Below are 24,786 nucleotides of genomic sequence, written 5' to 3' on the forward strand. Positions count from 1 at the left end.
CACATCTTCGGCTTTTTATCCTCCAAACAAACGGTAGGTTTTTGTATTATTTCTTTTTTCTCCTTAATCGCTCCAGATAACGTCAAGGACACCGCTGCTGAGCGGCCGTTCGGCGCCGCTTGGGCCCGCCCGGCTTCCGTCCCAGATGATCCCTCCTCCCGCCGCCCTCGCCCCGCCGCCGTCCCCCTCCCGTCCCCGCCCCCGGCCGTGGCGTAGCCGGGTTCGGTTTCCGTGATCGCTGCGCGCGGGGCCAGCGCCGCCCTGGGTGTGTGCGGGAGCGCGGCCATCCCGGTGCGGGCAGCGGGCGCCATGGAGGAGGCAGCTGGGAGCCTCCGTCGCCCTTATTAGAGCCACCGCCCAGCCCAGCTGGAGCCATGGACAAAGCCGACAAGGTGCGGGGGGCGGGCTCGGCGCTGGGGAGCCGTAAACAACCGAGGTGGGAGGCGGTGGCGACGCCCGGTGCCGCGGTGAGGGGGGCAGCGGCGGGTGGTCGGGGCAGGGAGCGGCGGGTGGCGGCTGTGGGGCCCGGCCGGTGTCGTTCTGGGCTGCCGCGATCGGGGACGGGGCGCGGCCCGCGGCCTGCGGACACCGGCGGCGGCTGAGGGGGGTGCGGGTCGAGACGGGGCGGCGTCCCCGCCTGGTGAAGCCCCGGCCGGGCTCAGCGCTGGGAGCGGCTGCGGCGCGGCCCTTTCCAATGCCGGCCTGGAGCTGAGCGCCGGCCTGCGGGAAGAGTGGGGCTGTCTGTCCCTCCTCAGCTTCCAGAGCCAGGACTGGGTCTGCCCGCATTAACTCCAGGGCTGTGGGACTCGCCCCTTGCTGCTCGTGAAGGGCCCTGCACCCTATTTTGGGCCTCTCCCTCTGGTTCCTATAGATAGACTCAGTTTGAAGGTTGTGGAATAATTGCTGTTGTGAGGCATAGTTTGAGGCCGTGTGGTCACCAGGAGGGACTTCTGCAGGCTTCGTCAGAACTTCACGGTGCTTGCGACCTGGTGGTTGGAGTAATAATAATATGCACAAGGCTTTGGTTGAACTCTTTAGTGCTGGGTGTTGCTGATAGGGAACAACATATCTGATATCTGGGCATAGAGGGCACTAATTCTGGAAATCACCTCTCTTCTTTCTCCTGTAATAGTGAACTTGCTGTTCTCCAAGTGATTGGTCTGCGTTACTCTTAACACTCCTCAACTTATAACTATGGAAAAGGTTACGCTGGAACAAAAGCGTTTGTATCATTGTTTATATACACACAATGGGATCTTCCATGGTCAGGAGGCAGATCTGGATGATCCATCTGCAGTGAGGGCTGTCCTCCATTGTGGCCTCATTGTAATTCTAAGCTTCAAGTTCAGCAGAACGTTTTGCAATTCTTGTGTAGATTTCAGATGTTCCTTTTTGGTCACTTTGTGCCTTAGCATGACCAGAGTTTTCTAGTAGTAGGGTGAGCCAAGTAAATAACACAGGCTTAGAGTAGAGCACTGTGTAGATACATTGCTTCTCATTTTGTTTGTGCTTTTAAAGAACTATGGTATGGCTCGTTCTGTTGTTCGTTCTGTTTGCAGCATATCTATGCCTGCTGGTGCCTTGCCCACTAGTAAGGCTTCTAGACAGGCAAATTAATAGCTGTGAAGATTCTAAAATGGTTCAGCTGTCATATTGCTTTTGTCTCTTAATTATGCAGTAACAAGTGAAGAGATTCCTAACTGCTTTGAGTTCTTTACCTTTAGTGCAGTGAGATAGCTTGTAATCTCCATTATCAGTGTAACTGTGCGGTCAGGTTGCATCAGTTTTGGGTGCAGTTCTGATTTCTTTGATTTGGTCTGCTTTTGCCACATGTATTGTGTGACGTCTGATAAATGAATATCAAAGCACGATAACAGTTTTTCTAATTCTTCTCTTCCCTTTCCCACGTATTACTCACCCAACCACAATAAAGTAACTGTTCCTGCTGATAGGAATAATTACTGTGGAATTAGAACCTGGCTAGGTAGGAATACCATGCGATGGTAAAATGTAGTATTTCAAGGGTAAGGGAGGATGGCAGGTGCCTTTGGAGAATATGTGCTGAATGAGTAAATCCGGATGAGACATCAGGCACCAAGAACATGTAGGCACCTGTATGAGTAAACAGTGCGGCTGCACGCTGCTCTTGACTTTTGTTACTTTAATTCTTGTATGGCTTTGCTTGTTGTGATGTGCCCAGTGATCTTTTGGCAGCTAACGGAGAGGGAAGCATTAAATGAAAACCACCTGTTTAAAAATAATTGTTTTTATACTAGCATTTATTGTGAGCTAAAGCTTCTTCTGCTTAGAAGCAGATGAGTTTCAATGGTTAAGTGTAGGCTTTCTCTATGTGAGAGGCAGTGCAGTATGTGACCTTCAGCAGTCGTTTTATTGAAGCTGGTCGTGGTAGCGAATCCACTTCTCCTCTGCAGGGTACCTCTGTGCCTCGTTCCTAAGTGCCAGGCGCTTGTCTAGCCCTGTGATTAAGGCACTTGGTTCTTTAATGCGGTTGAGAAATTAGGTGAAGTTGCAAAATCAAGTACCTGTGTTTGTACTGCTATTGCTTCAGTGCTGCCTGGTGTGCTTGCCTCTGCTATTCTCCACCATTCAACAGTTGGCCTGATAAAGTGCTTGCTGTGGTAGCCAATCTAGATCTATGTGCTCTTTATTCTATTTAATTTCCTTCTGTTTCCTACTCATGGCAGACTTTTTGACTGTCAGCAGACTGGAAAAGATCTGTTTCCTAGGTTTTACATATTGCTTTCTCTTGAGCCTTGAAAGTACAAAGGAATTTGGGTTTTGTTAGCGCATTTGTGTTATTACAGGATGTGTTTTTGAATGCGTTAGAAATACTAATGCTATGGTACATGAAGGTCTTCTGAGTGTTCTGATCACAGGTGTTTCCCATTGACTGCTTTGTGGTGGTGAGGAAGCAGACAGGTGAGTGGTTTGCTCTGGCACCTGCAGTGTGCAGACTGCGAGGCACTCGTACTCCTACTTCACACCGATAGGGCACATCAGCCTCTGAATTCACGCTATCAGGTGCTGTAAGTACGATAAGTGAAGAGGATCCTGTTTGCAGCTTGTTATCTTTTGGACAAGCTTTGTGACTGTAAACACGGCATTTTAGTTTCTCCCACTTTTTTTTCCCCTAGAATATTGTTATTGAATGGTACAAAAGCTGACTTGTCCTGTTGTGCCATTAAAATATCAGTTCCTAATAATTTGTTACTTGTTTCTCAATATAAGGCATTTTCTTTTGTGTAAGGAAAGAACTGTGTATGGGAGCAAGGGAAAAGGGAAAGGCCAACTCAATAGTGTATTTGCTTTAAGTGCTGGATCAAAATTACTGTGTTTAAATAAGGTCGGATGGAATGGTGTGTGCTGTAAAACGGCGCTGCTGGTGTTTCCAGTCCGACTGCATATTTACCATTCCTGAAGCATCTGCCACTTAGAAGCAGCTAATTATAGAAACGGCGACTTCCATATTTGTAAAGTTTATCTAAAATGGATGAAATGTCACCTGTTGTACTATTGGATTTTGAGGTCTAAAATTAAGAAACGGGGTTTTCAAAAGCAGTTATTTGAGCTATGCTTTTTATCTCATGTATGTGATGAGACTTATCGCTTCCAGACTTTGTGGCAGTAAAACAGCTGATTTCCTTGTAGCCCACTGAAATGCAGCATCTGTGTCTCTTTTCTCACCCTGTAGATGGTAAGATAGATACGCGAGTGTTCTGCTGTGAGAGAGCAAGCTGACAGTGCTCCCATTTAACACTGAATGGCATTAAACTACAATGAACAAAAACTTTTCTAAGATTAAACATACAGCGCTATAACTATAGGACAAAGTTTACCAGTCTGTCCCTGCTTGTGTCATCCTCTGTCTTTGCAGCTGTTGATGACTACAGTAGCTTTTATATAGGAAACAAAGGCTCTCTTCAATATATACGCTGTCTTGAATGAGTTGTAATTGTTGGACTGAAATATGTAATGAGGCAGTGCAAAGCATTTTGCAAATTAAAGCTAGGGGGTATCTACAAAAGGGACTTCTGTGCAAGTCCTGGTTTCATTTGATGGAATGTTTCTGTTGATAGGCAAATAGCTGAAAATCTGCAGATTCTAAATATAAATTGTTGTCATGCTGAAACAAGTTTAGTTATCAAAGGTCAGTTTCGATAAAGCTTTGTTCAACTTCGTGATGTGGAAGGCTGAATAAACACGAGAAAGTTGCGTGCCAGAGTAAAATTAGGTCTCGCAGTGTTTGCCTTTGGGTTGCCTGATCAAAACACTTTTTTTTTGGTATTAACTACACAGGGCCCAGCCCCATGTTTGCTGATGTCAGTGGCAAAGTGCTGATTTCTATTGGCTGCAGGGTAAATGGCCAGAGAGCAATCATAGCATTAAATAGTATCACAAGTGTTCTGTTGTAAAGATTACCAGAAGCTTGTTTCTGCGTTTGGCGTCTTTCTTGTGGGTGCCTTTTGTTTGCTCACGGCTGTAGATCAGCTCCATGATCAGACCTGCACTGCTCTGTTCGTCTGCACTTGTTGCTCTGTGCAGTGTGACTGCTGCCTTTGGGGAATTGCTGTGGTTCTTATCTCTGTGCTCCCTGGCTTGTCTGCTTAGGATTTGCCTCTGAAACAATGTGCTGCTTCAAAAAGGGGTCTTGTCTTTTATTCTGTGCTTGCAGGATTTTTTAAACACCTTAATTGAGGCTAAGATTGCTATTCTTGCATGTAGCTGGTCTGTTTGGGTTACTTTAAGTAACGCACTGTAGAAGTTCTGCAGGTGAGAAGTGGTATTAACTTTCAAACACACCCTTACCAGTACATGATTACCACTATAAATAAGTACTTTATAGTTATATTTTCAGTACTTAAAACAACCAATTGCTCTGTCATAGCAATAGACAATCATTACCTGTATAAAAGAGGGAGCAACCGGGGAGGAAACGTTGAAGTTATTCTTCTAGTGCACATATCTAGGTTTTATGGAATGAGCAAAATAACTTTGTTTTGCTAGATTTGTTCATTTATGAAATACCCAAATCTTTCTTCAGGGGTGGGAGGGAGAAATACGAAGAGAGAGAATCCTGCCTTTACTGGAAAGATATAAAGAAATCAAGTACGTTTTATCAGTAGTTGGATGGAAAACTAAGGTAACTTTAATTTTGCAGAAGCAGTTTGGGTAATGTATTGTCTTGAAAATATTACAGCTAGAATAATCAAGAGTTCTGCAATCTCAGCATAATTTAAGGCCTCTGATCAAAACTATCGGTCCCTTAACAGGTAGGGTTTATCTTTGCCAATTGGCAAGAAATGCCTTTGCTGGGGCAATGCTGCTGATGGAGTCAGTCAGCTCCTGAGCTGATCACTTATCAGGTATTGTTAAAAGTGAAATGTGAAAGGCTACTCCCTTGGGAGAGTAATAATGATACAATTCGTTATCACAAAGATCGCTTTCCTATGAGAGCTCTGCAAGTGAATTGTTATTAAATACTAGCCATTTTTCTCATATTTCTACATCAGTCTGCCAAAAGAGCAGACTGGGAAACCCCTTAAAATACAGAATCTTGTACCACCTGCATCACAAATATCAGATGTTTTGACTGTTCTCCTAGTCAGTTCTCAAGTGGTTTATAGTTAGTGTTCAGGCCAAAGTTCAGTCAATGTGTAGCTGGAAGGCACTGACCAGCAGGTTAAGTGTAGTTGTCTGAGAGCTTTCAGTGCTTTGTAAGAGTCCTGTATTTCTGCAGAGCTCATCCTACTTATGCTCTTGAATCTCCTGTGGATGAGGCAGCCTTAGCATGTTGCTTTAACACTTATGCAACTTGGTTTTGTAGGCTAGCACACAACTGAGCTCTATTGCAAACAGTTCTGCAGGGCAATCTTTATGTGTTGTGGGAAAAATCTCTTCATTTTTGGGGTGCTGATATTTCAGTCAATTACAACATGATCACTGTTTGAAAGCAGTTGATTTTCTGTGTATGTATATTTTAAAAAAAGAGTCCTGTGATTCTGTGTTGAAGTGGATAACTTGATTTCACAGGTGGGTCTGTGATTCACTGGTGAGCTTCGGTGATAAGCCCAGGGTCTGAGAGGGAATGTTGAGTAGAGCAGGGCACTTCTGCACCTGGGAGTTGTCTCCTTCTGCTGAGAAGTAAATTGATGCATACAGGAATTAGATAATGATGAAATTTGAGCTAAAACTATGTAAAATCTTATGGAAGAACTATAAATGAGCAGGTTTGATGGTGGAAGGATAAAATAAACAGAGAGATGCTTTTTAATACGCATTTAATACCTGTTGAAAAATTTTGGTTCCATTCCTGCAAGTCGTTACAGTGGCTCTCATAGGCCATCTTTGCAGTTACATCTCGTTGGGTGTCAAATGGAGTTGAACAGAATTTAGTGAGATACTTTTGACGACTTTTGAAGTTAGCAGGGAATTCAGATATCACACATCACAATTAAGTTTTATGTGTACATGTACAGAGAATATTTCAGTATAATAAAAATGCTGCACCAAGCACTGGCAGTTTTGGTGACTTAAGAGTAAGTCACTCTGGAGCATTTACTAACCAAACTTCTTTCCTCTTCTCTTAGTTATAACCAAGTAATTAACTGCTGGTTTTCAGCTCATTTGTTTGGTGAATTACAGTGCGTCGCAGGATTGTAGTCATTTTGTTAGTTATAATTTTCTGCCTTTTGCTGATTAATTAAACTTTCTTCTACTTAAGTGTCTCGACTTCGTTGTTGCTCAAACAAATGTTTAAGCCGGGAGTCTTTCTTGTTCAGTCTGATATATTAAAAGTGCCTATTCATCAAGGAAAAAAATAACTGGCTTACTGGCGTCAGGCAACTGTATTTCAAAATGCTTTTGGACTTTCCCCTTCCTGCTTCTCCCTGCTCCTCACCCCATGCTGATAAAGGAAGTGCGTGATTTGCACGTGTTTTATTTCAAAAGTAAATTTGGGAGGCTAAAGCTATTACATCGAGATTCTGGGCAGTAACAAAAATGTCAATCCCACAATCCAGCTAAAGACAAAGCGAAGACATGAACTAAGAATTGCAAGGTAGCTGTGACTACTTGTCATGGTGTTTTCAGAAGTGTTGCTTACCTGATTGGGAGGGTATTGAACCAATAGTGACAGGGATGTAAGGTTGTCCAGTGCACACTAAACCTTCAGGGTCCACTTCTTTAATACAAGAGCATGTCCTCCCACAGGTTGTGTGTGGCTTTTGGAATAGTCTCCTGGACAAAGGAAAGAAACAGCTGTGGAGTCTTTGCCTGCTTTAGAAAGAAATGACTTGGTAACTAGTGTGAGACAAGGGAATTGAAGGGAAAAAGTTTGGAAAATTAGGTCTCTTCTGGCTAAACGTAACTTCTGTTGGAATATGGAATTTCAGGTTATAGTGCATCTGCATCTCAGAGTAGGGCTTCAGACTGACTGAATGGAGTGTTTGTCGTTATTGAAACATAGGATCCAGCTAATCTATTACCAGACCAAAGCTGTGGGTAACAAAGCTATTAAGCTGTTAAGGATGCCTTTGGGGCTGGGGGTAGTCTCTTCTTTTGAGAGCACGGTTTAAAACTTATTCCTAAGAAGTCATTAATTCTCTTATAATCACAAAATTTAATCATATTCTTAACACTTCAAAATATGTTAGTTGTGCAGATGGTGTATCACAGAAGAAAACCCCACACACATTCCGTCTATTTTAGCAGTAAACCTATGGTGGCTAAAAAATCTGTTCTATAATTGCCTGGGAACACGGTCAGTTTGGTAGTGCACACCAGGCATTACTACATCTTCCATATGTTGAATTCAATTATGCAAGCCTACACAACTGTGCTCCGCCTACAGTGCAAGTCTCTTTCTTTCTGTGTTCAGACTAGCATTTCCTTTGCAAGATCAGAACTTCAGTTCTTTTAAATTAATTGGTGTTTGTGCAGCACTTTGTAAAGGTTAATATAAATGCTAGATGTTGATCTGTTACAGCCTATGTTGACTGGAAGGATCTAACAACCACTTACCAACTGTTCTCCGTCTCTTTTAGTTTATTGCAGAAGGCCTGTAGCCTTGTCACCCTTTTGTCTGCTGTTTGTGATGATTGCCACACAACATTATGAATCTTTAAGTTTTTCAAATGATTTAATTCTGTGTTTAACTACAACACTTTCTCTTTCCTCAGAATGTCAAGCTGTCAGCTGAGGTAGAACCATTTATTCCTCAAAAGAAGGGTCCAGAGACACTAATGATACCAATGGCGCTTCCTGGTGACAGCGGAGGAATTAATGGTGTGGAACCAGCTCCTATTCCCAGCTACCTGATCACTTGCTATCCATTCGTACAGGAAAATCAATCCAATAGGTAATACATGTGGTTGTGGTCTTAATGGAAGAAAACCTTTGTGAAAGAGTTTGAAATTTTGTTGTTGACAAAACTGCTTGTTTGTTGACAACTGCTTGTATATTCATTGTTTGCTGCATTTAATCTCCCCTCAGTTCATTACTGAGGATGAGATGCTTTTCACTTGTTTGCTTACTTTTGCTTTCCTCAATTTGTATTCCTTGCTCCTTTCCCTTCCTGTGCTACAGAGGTTTGGCACTAATCTTTTGTCTGCAGCCTTCCAAGGCAAACAGGAGACTTTTTGAACCTCTGCTTATGAAGCAAGGCTCCAGGTGTGCGACCAGTATCCTGCCATGAGGGAACACCTGACACTGTTGCACTCAGTGTAGCTGTATCCAGTTTCCTTGAGTAACTGGTTATAATGCATTATCACTCTAGCCCAAATGTTTGTATTAAATCCACAATTGTAGCGATCATTATTTTGTGCTCATTATGTAAATACATGTGTTTGTTAGTTGATGTTGATAAGTTTACTCAATGTTTGCTTAGAATAGCACTCTATAGTGCTGCTCCATTTGCGTAGGTAAAAACAAAAATAATCCTTTAGCAACTGCCTACAGCAAATCTGTAAAACTATTCTGCTGTTACTTTTCATTTACTTTCTGTAATATTTGGGCCTTCTCTGTGAAATGGGTTCCTGAGATGTGAAGAGAGAGAGTAATTGGGCTTATAGTGGTCTTGTGGTATGCTGTACCTCAGATAAACACTGGAAGAAATACCCACACTTCATTTCACTAGTAAGCTTCTCAAACATAAGCTGGCTTTTACAGGTGTTTCCTAAGGCCTGCATTTTCATAGGCATTTTGAGCAAGGATGAAATGGCTGCCTGCTCTTATTCAGGGCCAAATATTCAGGCATATTAAGCTACCAGACTGTTAGCTCTCTGCTAGCTTACTTGTGGGAACTTGTCTCTAAAGTTGCTTATTCTCTGAGATGCTGAAAAAATTGTTTGTAGTTGGTTCAAATAATTTCTCAAGAGAAGTGCCCTCTGATTTCTAAACTTAATACTGGAAATTAAATAAGTTTGTATGTGCTGAGATAAACAAAACTGTATTTTTAATCTTTAATATGGTTGGAGATCTGAACATTTAATTGTAATCCTTAAGATCAGTTACTAAAAACTAATGGTCTGTAAAAGGGTTTTGGCTTTATCTAAGAGTGATAGTTTTCTGATATCTGGAGTTTTCTTGATGAGGAAAAACTTACTGAGTGATCTTTTTTCTTTCCTTTTGAATTTTTTCAGACAGTTTCCATTATATAACAATGACATCAGATGGCAGCAACCCAACCCAAATCCTGCAGGGCCGTACCTTGCTTATCCTATAATATCTGCACAACCACCTGTTTCTACAGAATACACTTACTATCAGCTGATGCCAGCACCCTGTGCTCAGGTCATGGGCTTCTATCATCCTTTTCCTCCCCCTTATTCAGCACCCTTTCAAACAGCAAATGCTGTAAATACGGTTACTACAGAATGCACTGAGCGTGCCAACCCATCTGGCCAGGTCTTTCCAATATCCACCCAGCGAAGCAGAAGCAGTAACAGAGGACCAGTCATACCAAAAGTAAGCCTGGCACAGTCTTTTTTTTTTATGGCAAAAGTAAAGCTATAAATAAAAGTACTTGCAGAGAAACATGCTTCTCATTTGAGCAAGAGCAGGTATGGAAGTATATGAATGGAAGAGAAGGTGGGCAGAGAAGGTGTTAACTGGAGAGTTGTATGACTGTGTACAGTGATATCTTGGGGTTAAAATACTTGGTGAGCTTAAAGTCTGCAAGTGTATTATGGGGAGTTCCCACTGCCTCTGCTAGTTTGTTCCGAGTTGAATTATGTCCTGAGAGAACAACGTATATTCATGCTTTTTTAACCTTTTGTTAGGATGTGGAAGTAGCCAAAAAAAGTTCATACAGAAAATGTTATGAAACGGTTAATAAATCCAATGTACAGCATTATTGCAAGTCCTTAATGAGTATTTCCCTTAGCCACTTGTCTTCAAGCATGTGGCTTCTGTAGGGAACATTAGAACTTCCAGTTTATTTAGCTTGATTACAACTACAAAGTCAAATATTGTATGGCTTATGTGTGTGCATGGCTCATCTCTTGAAACAGCAGCAGCAGTTACAGATGCACATAAAAAATAAACGTCCTCCAGTGAAAAATGTAGCCACTCAAAAGGAGACGAGTTCATCAGGTCCTGAGAACAGATCAAAGATTGTTTTGTTGGTTGATGCGTCACAGCAAACAGGTAATTCCTTGTTTGTTTTGGGGTGGGAAGGGAGTGCAAAGTATCTAGAACTTTGGCTACCAACTTTCTGAAATGGGTCCATCTTTTAAGAGGTAGCTTCTGAGAGAGATATTTGCAGATAAAGAAGATAATGAAGAAAGGCTGCTGGTATTTGCAGAAACCTTTTCAATCTGGCAGTACAATGCTGCAATAATGTGTTCCTGCAGAGATGTTGCTATTGCCAACAATACCTTTATCTTGTTGAGGGAGATGGATCTAAATGTTTAGTTGCTTTTTTGGGGGGGAAGGTGGTTTCATTAATATTAAAGGAAATTTTTTGTCACATGCAAGGACTGTGTTTTTTCCTTTTGTTTTTAACATGGAGGCTTTTTGTGTCTTACTGACTAATTTCTTTGTTAAATCTGTCTTGCAGACTTTCCTTCAGATATAGCTAATAAGTCACTTTCTGAGAGTGCCTCTACGATGCTTTGGAAGTCAAAAGGCAGACGCAGAAGAGCTTCTCACCCTGCTGCAGAGTCCTCTAGTGAGCAGGGCGCAAGTGAAGCGGACATTGACAGTGATAGCGGCTATTGTAGTCCTAAGCATGGCAATAACCAGGCTGCAGCTGTGGCTTCAAGAAATGCAGATTCTTGTGCAATGAATGTATGTGAGCATAATTGATAAGTTTAACTATATTTATATCCTGCAGACCAAAAAAACTACTAAAACATTTGTGTTTTTCTTTTTTTCTTTTCAGGTTGTTGAGCCATCAATAAATGCAAGTAAGCATTTTTGTAGTGAGCTGTGTTATATTTTATTAGGCTATGTCTCTATTTTGCTTTGTCTTGTTGGGAGTGTTCTGCTTCCTAGATTCTGCTGTAACTCATCAATTACTTCTGAAGATTTATCTTCACTTTGATATCCATCACCCTTATCAATACTGCTTTGTTGATTTGTTGAATGGAAGCATATAAGTAGCTCTTACTAATAATTTATCAAAACCCTTCTCTCCTCAAAGGAGGGAAAAAAAAATCCAGGGCTTGCAATGGAAGCATCCACACAAGACTGTGTTTCTGTTGTACTTTATTTTCATACTAACTTACTCTGTTGGACTTCAGTTTGAGAATGGAATTGTGGTGCTCTTCATTGGGAAGTGAGAAGCACACATACTTTAATGGCATGCTAGTGGCTGTTGTTTATGACTGGACTGAAACTGCTGTGGGTGTGCATGCAGTATTTCCTTTATCTGCCTGCTTGCCAATAATGACAATCTGAGTGCCTGTTGTGTGATTCTTCCATAAAAATGATTCAGGTAACTTCTGTAAATAGCTACAGAAATAAATGTTCTAAGAAGCGTAGAACTACACAAAGAACTGTATTTGTACTAAGTTTGATTTCCTGATTCTGGTTCCATGTATGTCACTGTGATGTACTGTCATACCAGTTCCTTTTTTTATAGCTGGCACTTTCCTTACAGCTGGTGTAAGTTGGACTAATGTAAATTCCCAGGCAACTCAAAAAAAGCCTTGGATTGAAAAAACACAGACGTTTATTAGAGGTGGAAGACAAGCTGAGCAAAGAAATAGTTCACAGGTATGTTATTAATGGTTCTAAATTTAAGTATGCTGTTTCTTACAATATGAAAATAAGGAATCTTAGAATAGATTTGATGCTATCTGTAGAATGCTTTTTTAATGTTTAAAATAGTCAGCTTGTTAAGTATAATTCCATATAAACTGTGCTTTCTTCATTGCTAATTAACAAATATGGGTGTCCTACATGCATACGCACATCTTGAAAAGTTGAAATTGCATAATACCAACCCTGTTGGTTATTTTGTAGTCTGGTTTCAGATGCAGAGGCCACAGCACATCCTCAGAAAGAAGACAGAATTTGCAGAAACGACATGAAAAGCCTCTAACTACAAGTCAGTCGAGTAGAGCAGAGCAGAGTCCTGAGCCTCTGTATTTTGAGGTAGTGTTGCATGAGAACTGTTAGTGCATTGGTGAGATAAATGTAGAATAAGTGATGTTATCAAAAGGGAAAAGCTGCAAAACTGTGTTCTGGCCTGCAAATAGCAACTACTGTTCTGTGACTCTTTTCCTTCCTAAATACAGCAGAACTTATTTGAAGAGGTAATAAATAATTCTTTTTTTAAAGTTATGCAGACAGAACTTTTTCTGTCATTTTCTCTGGCAGTCTCGAGCACTTCTAGTTTATGTGGATCTTCAGGATTAGATTAAACTTGCTGTTGTCCTTTCAGCTATTTCAATAGGTACTTTCAATGTGACCTTTTGTTCTGTGCTCTTATTTTTTTGTTGTTTAGGATGAGGATGAGTTTCCAGAACTAAATAGTGACAATGGCAACAGCAAAAGTAGTAACATGCAGCAAAAGATTTCACCCAAAGTAGTAAGTAATTGTTCTAAAACGAAAGCAGATTACTTTTAAATTAGCAGAAGTTGTTTTGAAACTAAATATTCCAATATAGATTCATTTAAAAAAGATATAAACTTATGTAATGTCTAAGTTGTGATATTTGCATTGCTGGCTTCAAATGTTTAAAAATGAATTAAATGGAACGTAGAACCAGTCTTAAAAAGACTACTGGCTTCTTGTCTGTTAATGAGATTGTTAATGAGATGGTGCAATATGTTTGGACACTTAACCATTTCACTGCTTGTTTCTCAGGAGTTTTTTTTTTTTGCTTTTCTGAAACTGTACGCTAAATTTTGAGTGAATAGTACATGCAAAAGGATTCCTGAGATTTATTTTTGAAGATTATCTGGCTTTATTTGTATGAATACCTAGATTACATCCTAGTTATTCTTTGACTTGAGGGACTTGCATTTAGACCAGTGCTTTGATGTGGGGTTGTTATGTCTGCAAATACACAGTGTTACAGTTTTCTGAAGTAATTAGTTTGGTTAGGTTGTTCTAAAAGGAAAATAAGGTAAACATCTGCATTAAGACTGTAGAAACAAGTGTTGTGGATGCACTCTTTTATATGTGATCTTCTTAAACATTTTGTGTCAGAACTGTGTAAACTACTTAACCTGTTTGGCTGCTGTTCATGAAAAGCAAGTTCTGCATGAAATGTTTTGAGTGGGGGAAAAAAATCACCCTCATTTAGCAATCTGACTGGAGAGCACCCTGAAGATAATTGGAAAAAATATAATTTTCCAGTTGAAAATAAATACCTAAAATTTATCAGTTTTCTTATCTTACTTGGGTCATCCAGATGTACTTAATTGGTCTTACTGCTGGCTAAAACAATGACTCATTTGTCTTCTAGCATGTTAATGCTTTCTGAGGTCTTTAAGGTCTTTAATTGTGTTGTATGTACTGTTTTAATGCTCCAGTTAGATGACTTACCTGAGAATTCTCCAATCAATATAGTCCAAACTCCAATTCCTATTACAACTTCTGTACCAAAGCGTGCTAAAAGTCAGAAGAAAAAGGCCTTGGCAGCAGCACTTGCAACAGCTCAGGAGTATTCAGAGATAAGCATGGAACAGAAAAAACTCCAGGTATTTAGTTTTCTGCCCTTCTCTCCCACTGTGCAGTTGATAGGAGTATCTTTTAGCAGCTGCCTTCTTTTGTAAAATCAAGAAGCTCTTTTCAAAGACAGTTTTGCAGGTGCTGTTTATTTGTCAGCATTTGATGTTCATCCTACAGGAGGCTTTATCAAAAGCTGCTGGAAAGAAGAGCAAGACTCCTGTTCAGTTGGATTTAGGGGACATGTTAGCAGCTCTTGAAAAGCAGCAGCAAGCAATGAAAGCTCGTCAGATCACCAACACCAGACCTCTTTCATACACAGGTATTTCAGTCACTATATGCATTTTTGTGACGATGTAAGTTTGAAATGTAATTGTTCTCTTAAGTATGCTTTTCATGTCAATACTTAGTGCAAGAATAGCTTTTTGTATGCTTGCTGCTGAGCACAGAACTGATACTTTTCATTGTCATCTTTTGTAACCCCCAAATCTCATTCCTGAGCAGTGGTATATATCCTAGAGTCCATTGTTGCGCAGCTTACCATGTGTGTTGCTTCAATTACCTGCTTTGAGTTTCATCTGTGTTCAAACATTAATTAAAGTTGGTGAAGTTATATTGAACAGCTCACCAAAGAATGGCTGACATTTTCATTTGAGGCTATATTTATTTTATTCTGTGAGAAACAGAAGTTACCTAATTACATGCTGCGCTCTCATCTGTTCCATCCTTTAGCTAACTAAGTCTTTGACAGCAGAATTAAAACCAACTGTTTGGATAAATAGTTGCAATTTATCTTACTACTGTGATGTTACATATTGTCATTTGAGAGATCCATTATCAGTGTTATCAAGTAGTTAATTTCCTGGAATCCATAACTTCCGAAAACACAAGGCTAAATTAAAGAAATCTTAAAACCATCTGGAAGTCACAATATCAGATGATGTAATTTTCCTGTCATTATGAACTGCTTTTTTCCAAGGAAGGAAAATGTACTTTAAGAATTCATTGGTGGAAATTCTGAAAGAAATGTTGAAAGAAAACTGACATGTCTTCTAGTGAAACTAACATCTTTCTCGTATTTAGTTGGCAGTGCTGCTCCCTTTCATACCAAAGAGCCTACCAACAGGAAGTCTTTAACAAAGGGGCAACCATCTATGGGTTGCCTTAATCCTTTGGATTCAACTGCTCCAAAAGTGAAAAGAGGAAAAGAGAGAGAGATTGCGAAACTGAAACGCCCTACAGCACTTAAAAAGGTAAATGATCAGCCATAGTGTGTTCTGATTGGCATTCTCACTTTAAAAGTAAGAACAGTTATTACGGTTACCCAAGAACTAGTGTAGGGTAAGGACTTACTGTAGGGTAAGGAATCATGACCTCCTCTCTCTGGTTCTTGTTACACAGATACCTTGTCTTAGGCGTATAACGTACTTAAACATCTCAAGGTGTTGTTGGTTTTGTTCATAGATCATTTTGAAAGAGAGAGAAGAGAAGAAAGGCCGACTATCAGTTGATCATAGTCTTTTGGGATCTGATGAGCAGAAAGAAGTTCATATAAGCCTGCCTGCTGATCAGTCTCAGGAGTTGGCCTCTCAAGAAGGTCAGTTTCTCTTCCTTCCCTTCCTGCTTTCCCCCCTTGCACCATGACTAACCTACTTGATGTTTTCTTTTTATGCAACGCAGTCTATTGGTGTTATCTTTTAATTTTTTTTTCTAGCATTACAAAAACTAGAAACTAGACCTTTTCTTTTCCTGACATGTCTTACTTCTTCCTCGGTTGTGGGAAAACTCAGTGTAGTATTTGTTCTAGGTACACAACCTCCATACAATCCTCATTCATTTATCTAGAGTGGATATTTGAAACCTGTGGGATTAATTATCATTTTTGATAAATGGATGCTGTTGATTGCATTGTTTTAGTTTTGTTGTTTTTTTCAAGCCAGAAGTAATCCAGATGCGGAAGTTAAAAAATTATGGTTTTCAGATATAATACTTGTCAATAAATTGGAGTATTTGTGTTTTCAGAGTGTAATTTGGAGGAAGTGAGAGACATGATAATTGTAATGTCTTTGTACTTCATAGTATTTCAAAACTGTCTTTCAGAAACGGGGCTAAGTATGCCCAGTGATACTTCACTTTCACCAGCAAGTCAGAATTCTCCATACTGCATGACCCCAGTGTCCCAAGGCTCGCCTGCTAGCTCTGGAATAGGTAGTCCAATGGCATCTTCTGCAATAACCAAAATTCACAGCAAGAGATTCAGAGAGTAAGAGCTCTGCATTATTGGATTCAAATTTTGTACTTTAGATCTCTTTCATTTTTAAATATAGATAGATGTAGTGAATGAACATAAACTAGTTTTAGTCAGTACAAGCCTGTGCAAGTATTTTCTTGCAACTTTGTCTTCCTGTTGATGGGTAGCTACATATGTTTCAGTGCGTGTAAATGTATGTACACTTACACACAGATTTGTGTGTATGTATATTATGTATGTATACATCCACGTGGATTTTCTTTGCTGGAACAAAGTAATCTTGAGAATTTTTTTTAAAGGAGGGCTGGGTATGCTTTGTGGATGGAAAAGAGGAATGTTTACAAATGTTGAGAATATTGTAATATTTGCTCTTCTTGTGTTATTTACTAATTTTGTGTTTATTTTTAAGATCATTAAGAGGAAGTGTAATTGTTTGTGGCACTTCCTGGAGTGTTTCTATGCCCTTTTAAATAATCCTTTTTCTCAACATTTTGAGGCAAAGAATTTTACTAGTAAAGTAACTGTTTTTCAAGATACTTCTTAAACTTTGCTTATGCAGTCTGATTTTAAGTCCCTTTTAACAACTTCAAATAACTTTTTTTATCTTCAAATATCTTGAAGGTAATACAGTTCTTCCTTTAGTAAGGAAGGCTCGGTGGGAATTGAGTATGTGCTTTGCTAATACTTGATGCCTTTTGAATTGACAGATACTGTAACCAAGTTCTGAGTAAAGAAATTGATGAATGTGTGACTCTGTTATTGCAAGAGCTTGTCAGCTTCCAGGAACGAATTTATCAAAAAGATCCCATGAGAGCTAAAGCAAGGAGAAGACTTGTGATGGGATTGCGTGAGGTTACTAAGCATATGAAGCTTAACAAGATCAAGTGTGTAATTATATCTCCCAACTGTGAAAAAATCCAATCAAAAGGTATAAATTATAGAAACAAGTAACGCCTTTAACTCATTTTATTTATGGTTTTCTTGTGCCGCTGTGTAGCATTGATTAGCAAGGTTAGTACCACTTTTTAGTTGCTGTGTCATGATGCTCTTTAGAATCAATTGTGCAATTGCCAGTGTATATTTATTTCATTCTCTTAATATCCTGTTTTGGAAGAAACTTCTCCATGAGGAGTGAAATAGCTGAAGATGAGCAGATAATGCCTATAGCAGACTTCAGCTTTATTCCAGTGTCTCTGATATACTTGAAATCTTGATCTCAGAGTCCTCTTAAGGAGGATTACTTAAGAGGAGTGTTATTGCTCAAAAGGAAATATTTTAGTCAACCAACACATTTTTGACCCTACCAGAAATACAAATAGAGTACCCAGTAGTTTTATGGTAGTGTTTCTCAAAGTTTTACTGGCTAATTTCAGTTAAAGATGGGATTTAGGATGTGTCACCATGCTGTGACTTTTGACTAGGTATTTGTTAAATTTCTTTCTTTCTTCAAGGCGGATTGGATGAAGCTCTGTATAACGTAATAGCCATGGCCCGGGAACAAGAAATTCCATTTGTCTTTGCTCTTGGACGTAAAGCTCTTGGTCGTTGTGTGAACAAGCTGGTTCCTGTTAGTGTAGTGGGTATCTTCAACTACTCAGGTGCTGAGGTGAGTGGTTCACTTAGTATATGGCTGGAGAGAACAGTTATGTTCCTTATAGTTGAGAATTATTTTAGCATAGAGCAGTACATAAAGTATGTTTGATAATGGTCTTGAACTGATCTCTTTTCAGTTCTGTTTTTTGAAATTCAGCTTTTTTTCCCCTGATATCTCAAAGTCCAGTGTATTGAAACACTTTGCCCACGATACCTCTGTAGCTTTCCTGTAGACTTAAAAGACCACATGAATTTCTCTGGAAGGCTTAAGATTGTAAAGAAAACAGTGTTTTCAAGTAAGAACATCTGAAAGCGTTGTAAATGGGCAATGGTGTTTATATTGAATGCAGAGCTACTTCTTGGTTGAAGTGAAGGTGTTTGGTGTTAGTAGGCATAAGCTTTGTTATGTGCTATACTGTTGATTAAGAGTAGAAATTTACTTTTTTCCCCTCTTTTAAATAAGTCAAACAAAAAAACACCCTGTCTTCATACTTAGGATTTATTTAATAAGCTGGTATCACTGACTGAAGAGGCCAGGAAAGCGTACAGAGATATGGTTGCTGCAATGGAACAAGAACAGGCAGAAGAAGCCCTAAAGAATGTCAAGAAGGCACCTCATCACATGGGTCATTCTCGTAATCCCTCTGCAGCAAGTGCTATCTCGTTCTGTAGTGTTATTTCTGAACCCATATCCGAAGTGAATGAGAAAGAATATGGTAAGTGTTCAAAAAAAATTACTTCTGTAACCAGAAGCTGGAGATTACTGATGCTACTCAGTGGAAAATGTAGCTAAAAATACAGCATTTCTTCATTAGTAGCCTACAGCTGTCTGGGATAATGCTAAAATTGATTCATTTTGTAAGTCACTTTTCCTGATCAATACAAAAAATAACTGTAGGTTCCTCTCTACTGAAGTGTTACAATTACGTAACGTGTTCTGGTGGAGGTAGATTCCCAAGTTTTACTGAATTTGCATAGAAAAACCTAGTAGCAAAGCTGTACCAAATAAACAGTTGATTTTCTAGTTAAGATTTTTATGGAAAATGCGGAATAATATTTAAAATGATTGTTTCTAGGATGTTTGAAAGAAATAATTCTGTATAAAAATTAATCTCTTTCCTGTGCAAATTTCTTCTGAAACTTGTAGAAACAAACTGGAGAAACATGGTAGAGACATCCGATGGGTTAGAAACCTCTGAAAATGAGAGAGAATCCTCATCCAAGACTGCAGTACCAGAAAAAGCTGGCAGTGGTCAAATTGCAAAATCTACCCTTAATAAACAGCCACCACTGGCTACAACCAGCGCTACCTCAGCAACAAATCATGGGAAAGCCACACCAGGTGAGAAAGAAGAGGTAAAACCAGATGACAACTTGGAATGGGCTTCACAGCAGAGCACGGAGACGGGATCACTGGATGGCAGCTGCAGAGATATTCTGAATTCCTCCATGATCAGTACTACCAGCACTCTTGTACCAGGAATGCTTGAAGAGGAGGATGAAGAAGATGAGGAAGATGATGAGGATTACGCCCATGAACCAATTTCTGTAGAGGTTCAGCTGAATAGCAGAATTGAATCTTGGGTTTCAGAGACCCAGAGAACTATGGAGACTCTCCAGCTTGGGAAGACCCTTAGTGGTGCTGAAGAAGACAATGCAGAACAAAGTGAGGAGGAAGAAATAGAGACTTCTGAGCAGGTCGATCCAGCTGTTGATAGTGAGGAATGGACAAACGATAAGCATGCAAGTAACATCCAGCATAAGCCCACCATCTGTGGTTCTCTGAATAAGGAACACACAGATTCCATCTACATGCCGTAAAAAATCAGCAGGAACTCAGGAACTTTTTAGAAATTCTATTAAACTAACTGTTGTAAAAGTTGCAGCCATTATTCCCTATGCTTCATCTCAGCATTTTGCACTGTTAAACATTTAATGCTTATTTAATTCACAATATTTTTGTAGCTCTCTGTTACTTGTTTGATTTAAAACGAGCTTAGGTTTTAATCACCATCTATTTCCCAGAGTAGAAACAGTGTGGAAAATCTTTTGGTAAGTAATCACTTGATGTCTTGTAAAAGGAAACTTCTTACAACTGACCAATTTTAAGCAGAGCTCTTTTATGTGACCATTTAGCTCATTCTCAAAGAGAGAACGTGCATTTTAAGACTGACAAGTTACCAGTGCTTCTCACTGGTGTTCTGCCAGGCATGTCAGTGTATTTGGCTGTGATTTCTTTCTAGTTCTGTCTAGAAACAGAAGCAAGATTGAGGCGATTGTTTTCAAGGAAAAAAAAAAAAAAAAGCTGGAAAAAAACCATTTGTCATCTTCATGAAAAGTAAATAGAGGAATTCTATATGTGCTTCTTATGCTGACGTAAATGCAAGTTCTTTGTTGGACTTGGTGAAAGCATCATTAAAAAGCTGCTGATCAGATGGAAATGATTACAATAAGCTGTACCAGCTTTGGATATCAGAAGAACTTTAAGCTAGAGGGATGTAACTACTGTATTTATTATTTTATTTACAAATTGGCAATATTGCATAAAAACAGGAAAGGAAAATTGCCCATGCTCTCAGCAGGTTGCTGTCTGCCAAACCATAAAGTAGATCACTAACTAATCCCTATCCAGGGCTTTCAGTAAACTGATGACTTCCTTTTTCTCCTCCGACTTACCTCAGGAAAGCTGTTTTTGCATATTGTAATCTATGTAACATTACAAAAAGAGGGAATATTTAACAGAGAGTGCAAATGATGCAGTGGCTCAGTTTACTGATAAGTTTGTCTGCATGCTTTGATCCTGGCCACCTTCTTATTGAGTTCAGGATGGGTTTCGGTTTGTACTCCAAATATGACCTCTTTCTGCCTGTTCTCATTTGTGGCAGCTTTAGGAATTGTCCTCTAGAGTAGGAAAGGAAGTAGTTATCCCAGGAAAGGGGGAAGTGCTCTGCAGTCTGGGGAGGTGTTTCAGTTGCTCTGAGGTACAAGAAAGAAGCATCCCCACCTTGATCCACATGTCTGTAGAGATTTTCTGTGGAATTTGTTAACTGATGATGACTTCGTTTCAAATTGGAGTATGTTCAAACCTTTTACGCAAGGAGTGTTTTCCATCTTTGTCTTTAAATTGGCAAGAGATGTACTGAAACAGCCAGCAGCAGGAGCTTCACTACAACAGTAGCCAAAGAGTAACTCGCATGAATACACTTTAATTTCACTTCATTTTTCTTTATCACTTCTATCAAAATTAATTTAAAAAAAAAAAACACAAAACCCTCTGGATTAGCTGAAAGAAAAACACAGAGGTAGCGTAGTTGGGTGTTCAGTCCACACTTATTAACGTGGGACCAGCGCTTGTAGTAGTAGTAGTGCTGGCATCTTGAGTTGCACTGGGGAAATAAGACTCTGGGTTTAGTAATGGTCCACCCCTGGGTTTTTGAATGCTAACGAGAATAATGGAATCTGTGTGTCATGTAAATAAACCTTTGATAGATACTGGCATAGCAAATGCTATGTACATAGGCAGTGTAGAGAGCTGCTTGGACTACTGGCTGTTCTGTCTTGTTCTTAGTTCCTTACTGTAATCTTCCTAGATACTAGAACAGGCATTTTGTAAGAAAACAAAGACTGAAGATTGACGCCTCCTGAATGTTAAACTTTTCACTCTCTGTATGGCAGACTTCCGTCTGTGTGTTTGCACAGAGTTCTTGCTTTAGGAAATGATAGGTGTTTGAACTGCTGACAAGCAAAACGTGCCCTTGGATGTGTAAGCACGTCTCAGCGTCAGCTGGGATCGGTGTGTACACTGAGGGCTAAACAGAACATCAGAAGAGGAAAAAAAGATGTTTGTAACTTTTCCATTTGCTTTTTTCAGTGCCAGTGATTCAAATGACTTTTGATCTTGAAGTATTAGCATCAAATGCATCTTTTTGTATATCTTTTTGAACTTGGACTGTCATTTTAAGATTTTTTGACATTTATATATATATATATATAAAAGAAACTTGTAATATTCAGCCCACTACTTAACTGCAGTTTTGCTACAGGTTTAATAGCTCTTGAAGGTGACATAGCACTTGTAATATCTCTCAACTTGCCAGCAAATAAGGAACTAGTCTCTTTCAGTGGCAGATCACCCTTGGAGGAGCAAATGGAAGGTGCAAAGGAAACTGGTCCCAGTGCTTCCTTTAGGGTAGGCCGGGGATGAGCAATAACAAGGAATGAGATTGCAGGTCCTTTGGGAGTGATCCATTTGCATCTGAGTTTAGGGAAGTTCCTTATCACTTGAAGCACTTGAGAAGAGTATCTCACTGTGGTAACTTTGATTTTTATTATCACCGGAATGGGGGGGAAAAATGTTTTACAGTACCGTGACGTTCTGTTTTGAGTAGCTGAGTTTCTATTTGGTAGACAAGTCCACAGTTTATTATACAGGCTGCTCGGGTTCCCAACAGAAGGTGTTTCTGTAGTTATGGGTGTATAGATATTTTTGTTGTGAAAATGACTATTCAGAAAAGGAGTCTACTTTTCTTAAGACATTCTTTATAGAGATGATTTCACCACTTAATTTATCTGGTAAAATCAAAAGTAATGTATCTGTGGTAGGGGTAGGGATCTTTAAAGCTGATAGAGACGGGCTATGTATGCAACCTATTTATATAAATACTTCAAGTATCTCCTGACACAAAATGTGGATTGCAAATATGTGAAAGGGAAAAATACTGAAGAGCTTTTGTCCTTAGTTGTGCCGAGTGGAAGATGGCGGAGGTTCAGGACCTGCTGCTGTCAGCACACACTGCTGCCACGGGCTGCGGTCAGGCAGCTCAGGCTGTACGTGGGTATTTGTACAACTGGAGCTAACAGTGACTGGGGGTATTGACCTGTGTTCTAAACATTAATTATAGAAAATGTTCAAAGATGCACTTGTTGGTATTCTTATGGTAAGGGGAAGAGGGGTCCTTAGTGCTCATCTGGGTGGGGGGGAGCTTACACAGTGTGGTTCTGTCCGGTTCTTTAACACGAGCTTACGTTTAGTAGCGTTACCTTACACACGTCTGTAAAGAGTATTATTGTTTGAGAAGCTGCTGTTTGCTGAAGCTGTCACTGAGTATTTTCTGTGAAGCTGTGCCGACCAATGGAGCCGTTGGTGTCAGTGTTAGTCGTGTCAAGGTGAGACGTGGCCATGAAACAAAAACCAGCAGATGCAAGCCATAAAAACAGGGCTCTGCCCCACCTGCCTACGTAAGGAAAGGAGAATGTTCAACCCCAAACTTCCACTCCTGTGAATGGTAACAGTGAAAATAGAAACCCAGTTGGCACAGCCCACCTTCTCAGTGTTCATCAATAGTTCCTGTATCTTACTTTTAAATAGGCTAATTAGGAAAGCTGTTTAATCTTTAATGTCTTAAAAGATTTCTGGTAATACTTAGGTTAAAGCAGTAGAAAAATTATGAAATACAATATGAAGGGGTTTGTTCCATTTCCTTTTTTTTTTTTTTTTTTTTTTTTTTTTTTGCTGTATGAAGGATAATTGTTCTGTCTACTTTTTGGAGTAATAACAGCTTTTTTGCACTATGTAAATACTAGTGGGGATTCTTCCATAACTAATAAAAATGATTGTAGAAATTGATGGCTTTGGGTGATGTGTCTGTTTGCTGTTCAGGTTCTCCTGAGGTCAGGTTGGGGCTGGATGGGGTGGCTGGACAGGAGTGCTGGCACCCAGCTCTGTGTGCTCAGGGGAGCTCAATTAGGATTCCTTGCATTCTGAGAATCAGAGTCTCCTTCCCTTTGCTGCTGCCTCCATGTGCTGCGTTACCTTGGGAAGCAGCCGGGTGTTGGAGCACCTTGCCCCTGTTGTGCAGTGACTCACTGGCACTGCTCACGCTTCCGCTACTAACAGTGTGTCATTAGCTGGTTTTGCAACTCCTACGGGCGAGAATATTTGTAGCAATTCAAAAAGGACACGGCTTCATCCTGTAATTTTCAGTTTTCTATTTCTGAGCCTTCGCCTCCTCTTTCAGTTCTGCTCCTGCACTTGTCCTCTCCTCAAAGTGCTGCTGTGACAAACCTTAGACAGCAAGCAATGCTGCTCGTGGAATCGCTCCTCAGACCTGAGCTCTGCACGTGTCTCTTCAACTCCAGACAGGTTTAGGAAGCCTGTATAACTTGTGCTGTGGAAATAACAAGATGATGGAGGCACAGAGGGAGCTGTGCTGCCTGTGGTTTGCAGTGTCAGCTCCTGCGTGGTTTTCAGGGGTCACTGTCAGTTCAACACGAGGGCACCTGGAGGTGGTGAGGTGAAGCTGTAGGTGACTAGAACTGGGTGTTGCTGATGGTGGACGGATGGAACATGTTAAGAGGTGAAAGCAACAAAACTGTCCTCATGCCACAGCTTCCCTTCAGCTTCACTATGGCAGCACAGTGCCCAGCCTGGGGGCTCTGAGAGGGGCAGTGTGGGGTGGCCCAGTGGTGCTGCTGCTTGTCCCTTTCAAATGTGTGCCAGTGCCTTACCCTGTGGAAAAACACTCCTAAGCTGCTATATCCATGTGACAGGAGCTGATGTTCCCTGTGTGCTGGAGTACAGATACTGAGCCCCCTGATGCTATAAAAGCACGATCATTTCCAACTTCCTTTCACGCTGGCTGTAGTTCTGTGCTGCTGAAACCTGTTCGTAGGGAGGGGAATTCTGCAGGGATGGAGCTTGCAGCTATTTTGGGCTCAGCAGAGCTTTGCCTTTGCTTCCCTCCTGCAGCAGGGCTGGAGCCAGGCTGTGGCCGCTGCTTTTAGAGCACTATGGGACACAGAG

At 40.3% G+C, this 24,786-nt stretch overlaps 1 protein-coding gene across 8 annotated transcripts; it reads left to right on the top strand.

Moving 5' to 3' along the window:
- Positions 1 to 197: 197 nt before the first annotated feature.
- On the top strand, positions 198 to 23,610 carry SECISBP2L (SECIS binding protein 2 like). Of its 8 annotated transcripts, none has more exons than XM_085515445.1 (18): positions 198 to 467; positions 8,199 to 8,377; positions 9,660 to 9,984; positions 10,530 to 10,665; positions 11,078 to 11,307; positions 11,402 to 11,426; positions 12,089 to 12,237; positions 12,487 to 12,618; positions 12,971 to 13,054; positions 14,005 to 14,172; positions 14,321 to 14,462; positions 15,224 to 15,393; positions 15,605 to 15,737; positions 16,241 to 16,403; positions 17,099 to 17,319; positions 17,843 to 17,997; positions 18,481 to 18,700; positions 19,132 to 23,610. In XM_085515445.1, the coding sequence occupies exons 1-18, from the start codon at positions 375 to 377 to the stop codon at positions 19,803 to 19,805; spliced, it is 3,399 nt and encodes a 1,132-aa protein (XP_085371571.1). In that variant the 5' UTR covers positions 198 to 374; the 3' UTR covers positions 19,806 to 23,610. The 8 variants fall into 8 exon arrangements, with proteins under 8 accessions (XP_085371571.1, XP_015728454.2, XP_015728455.2 ...); XM_015872968.3 differs by having other exon boundaries at positions 12,104 to 12,237; XM_015872969.3 differs by having other exon boundaries at positions 12,122 to 12,237.
- The last annotated feature ends 1,176 nt before the right edge of the window (positions 23,611 to 24,786 follow it).

Source organism: Coturnix japonica, chromosome 14, assembly GCF_054131305.1.
Source record: "Coturnix japonica strain WE chromosome 14, WE-NBRP24, whole genome shotgun sequence".
Lineage (NCBI taxonomy): Eukaryota > Metazoa > Chordata > Aves > Galliformes > Phasianidae > Coturnix > Coturnix japonica.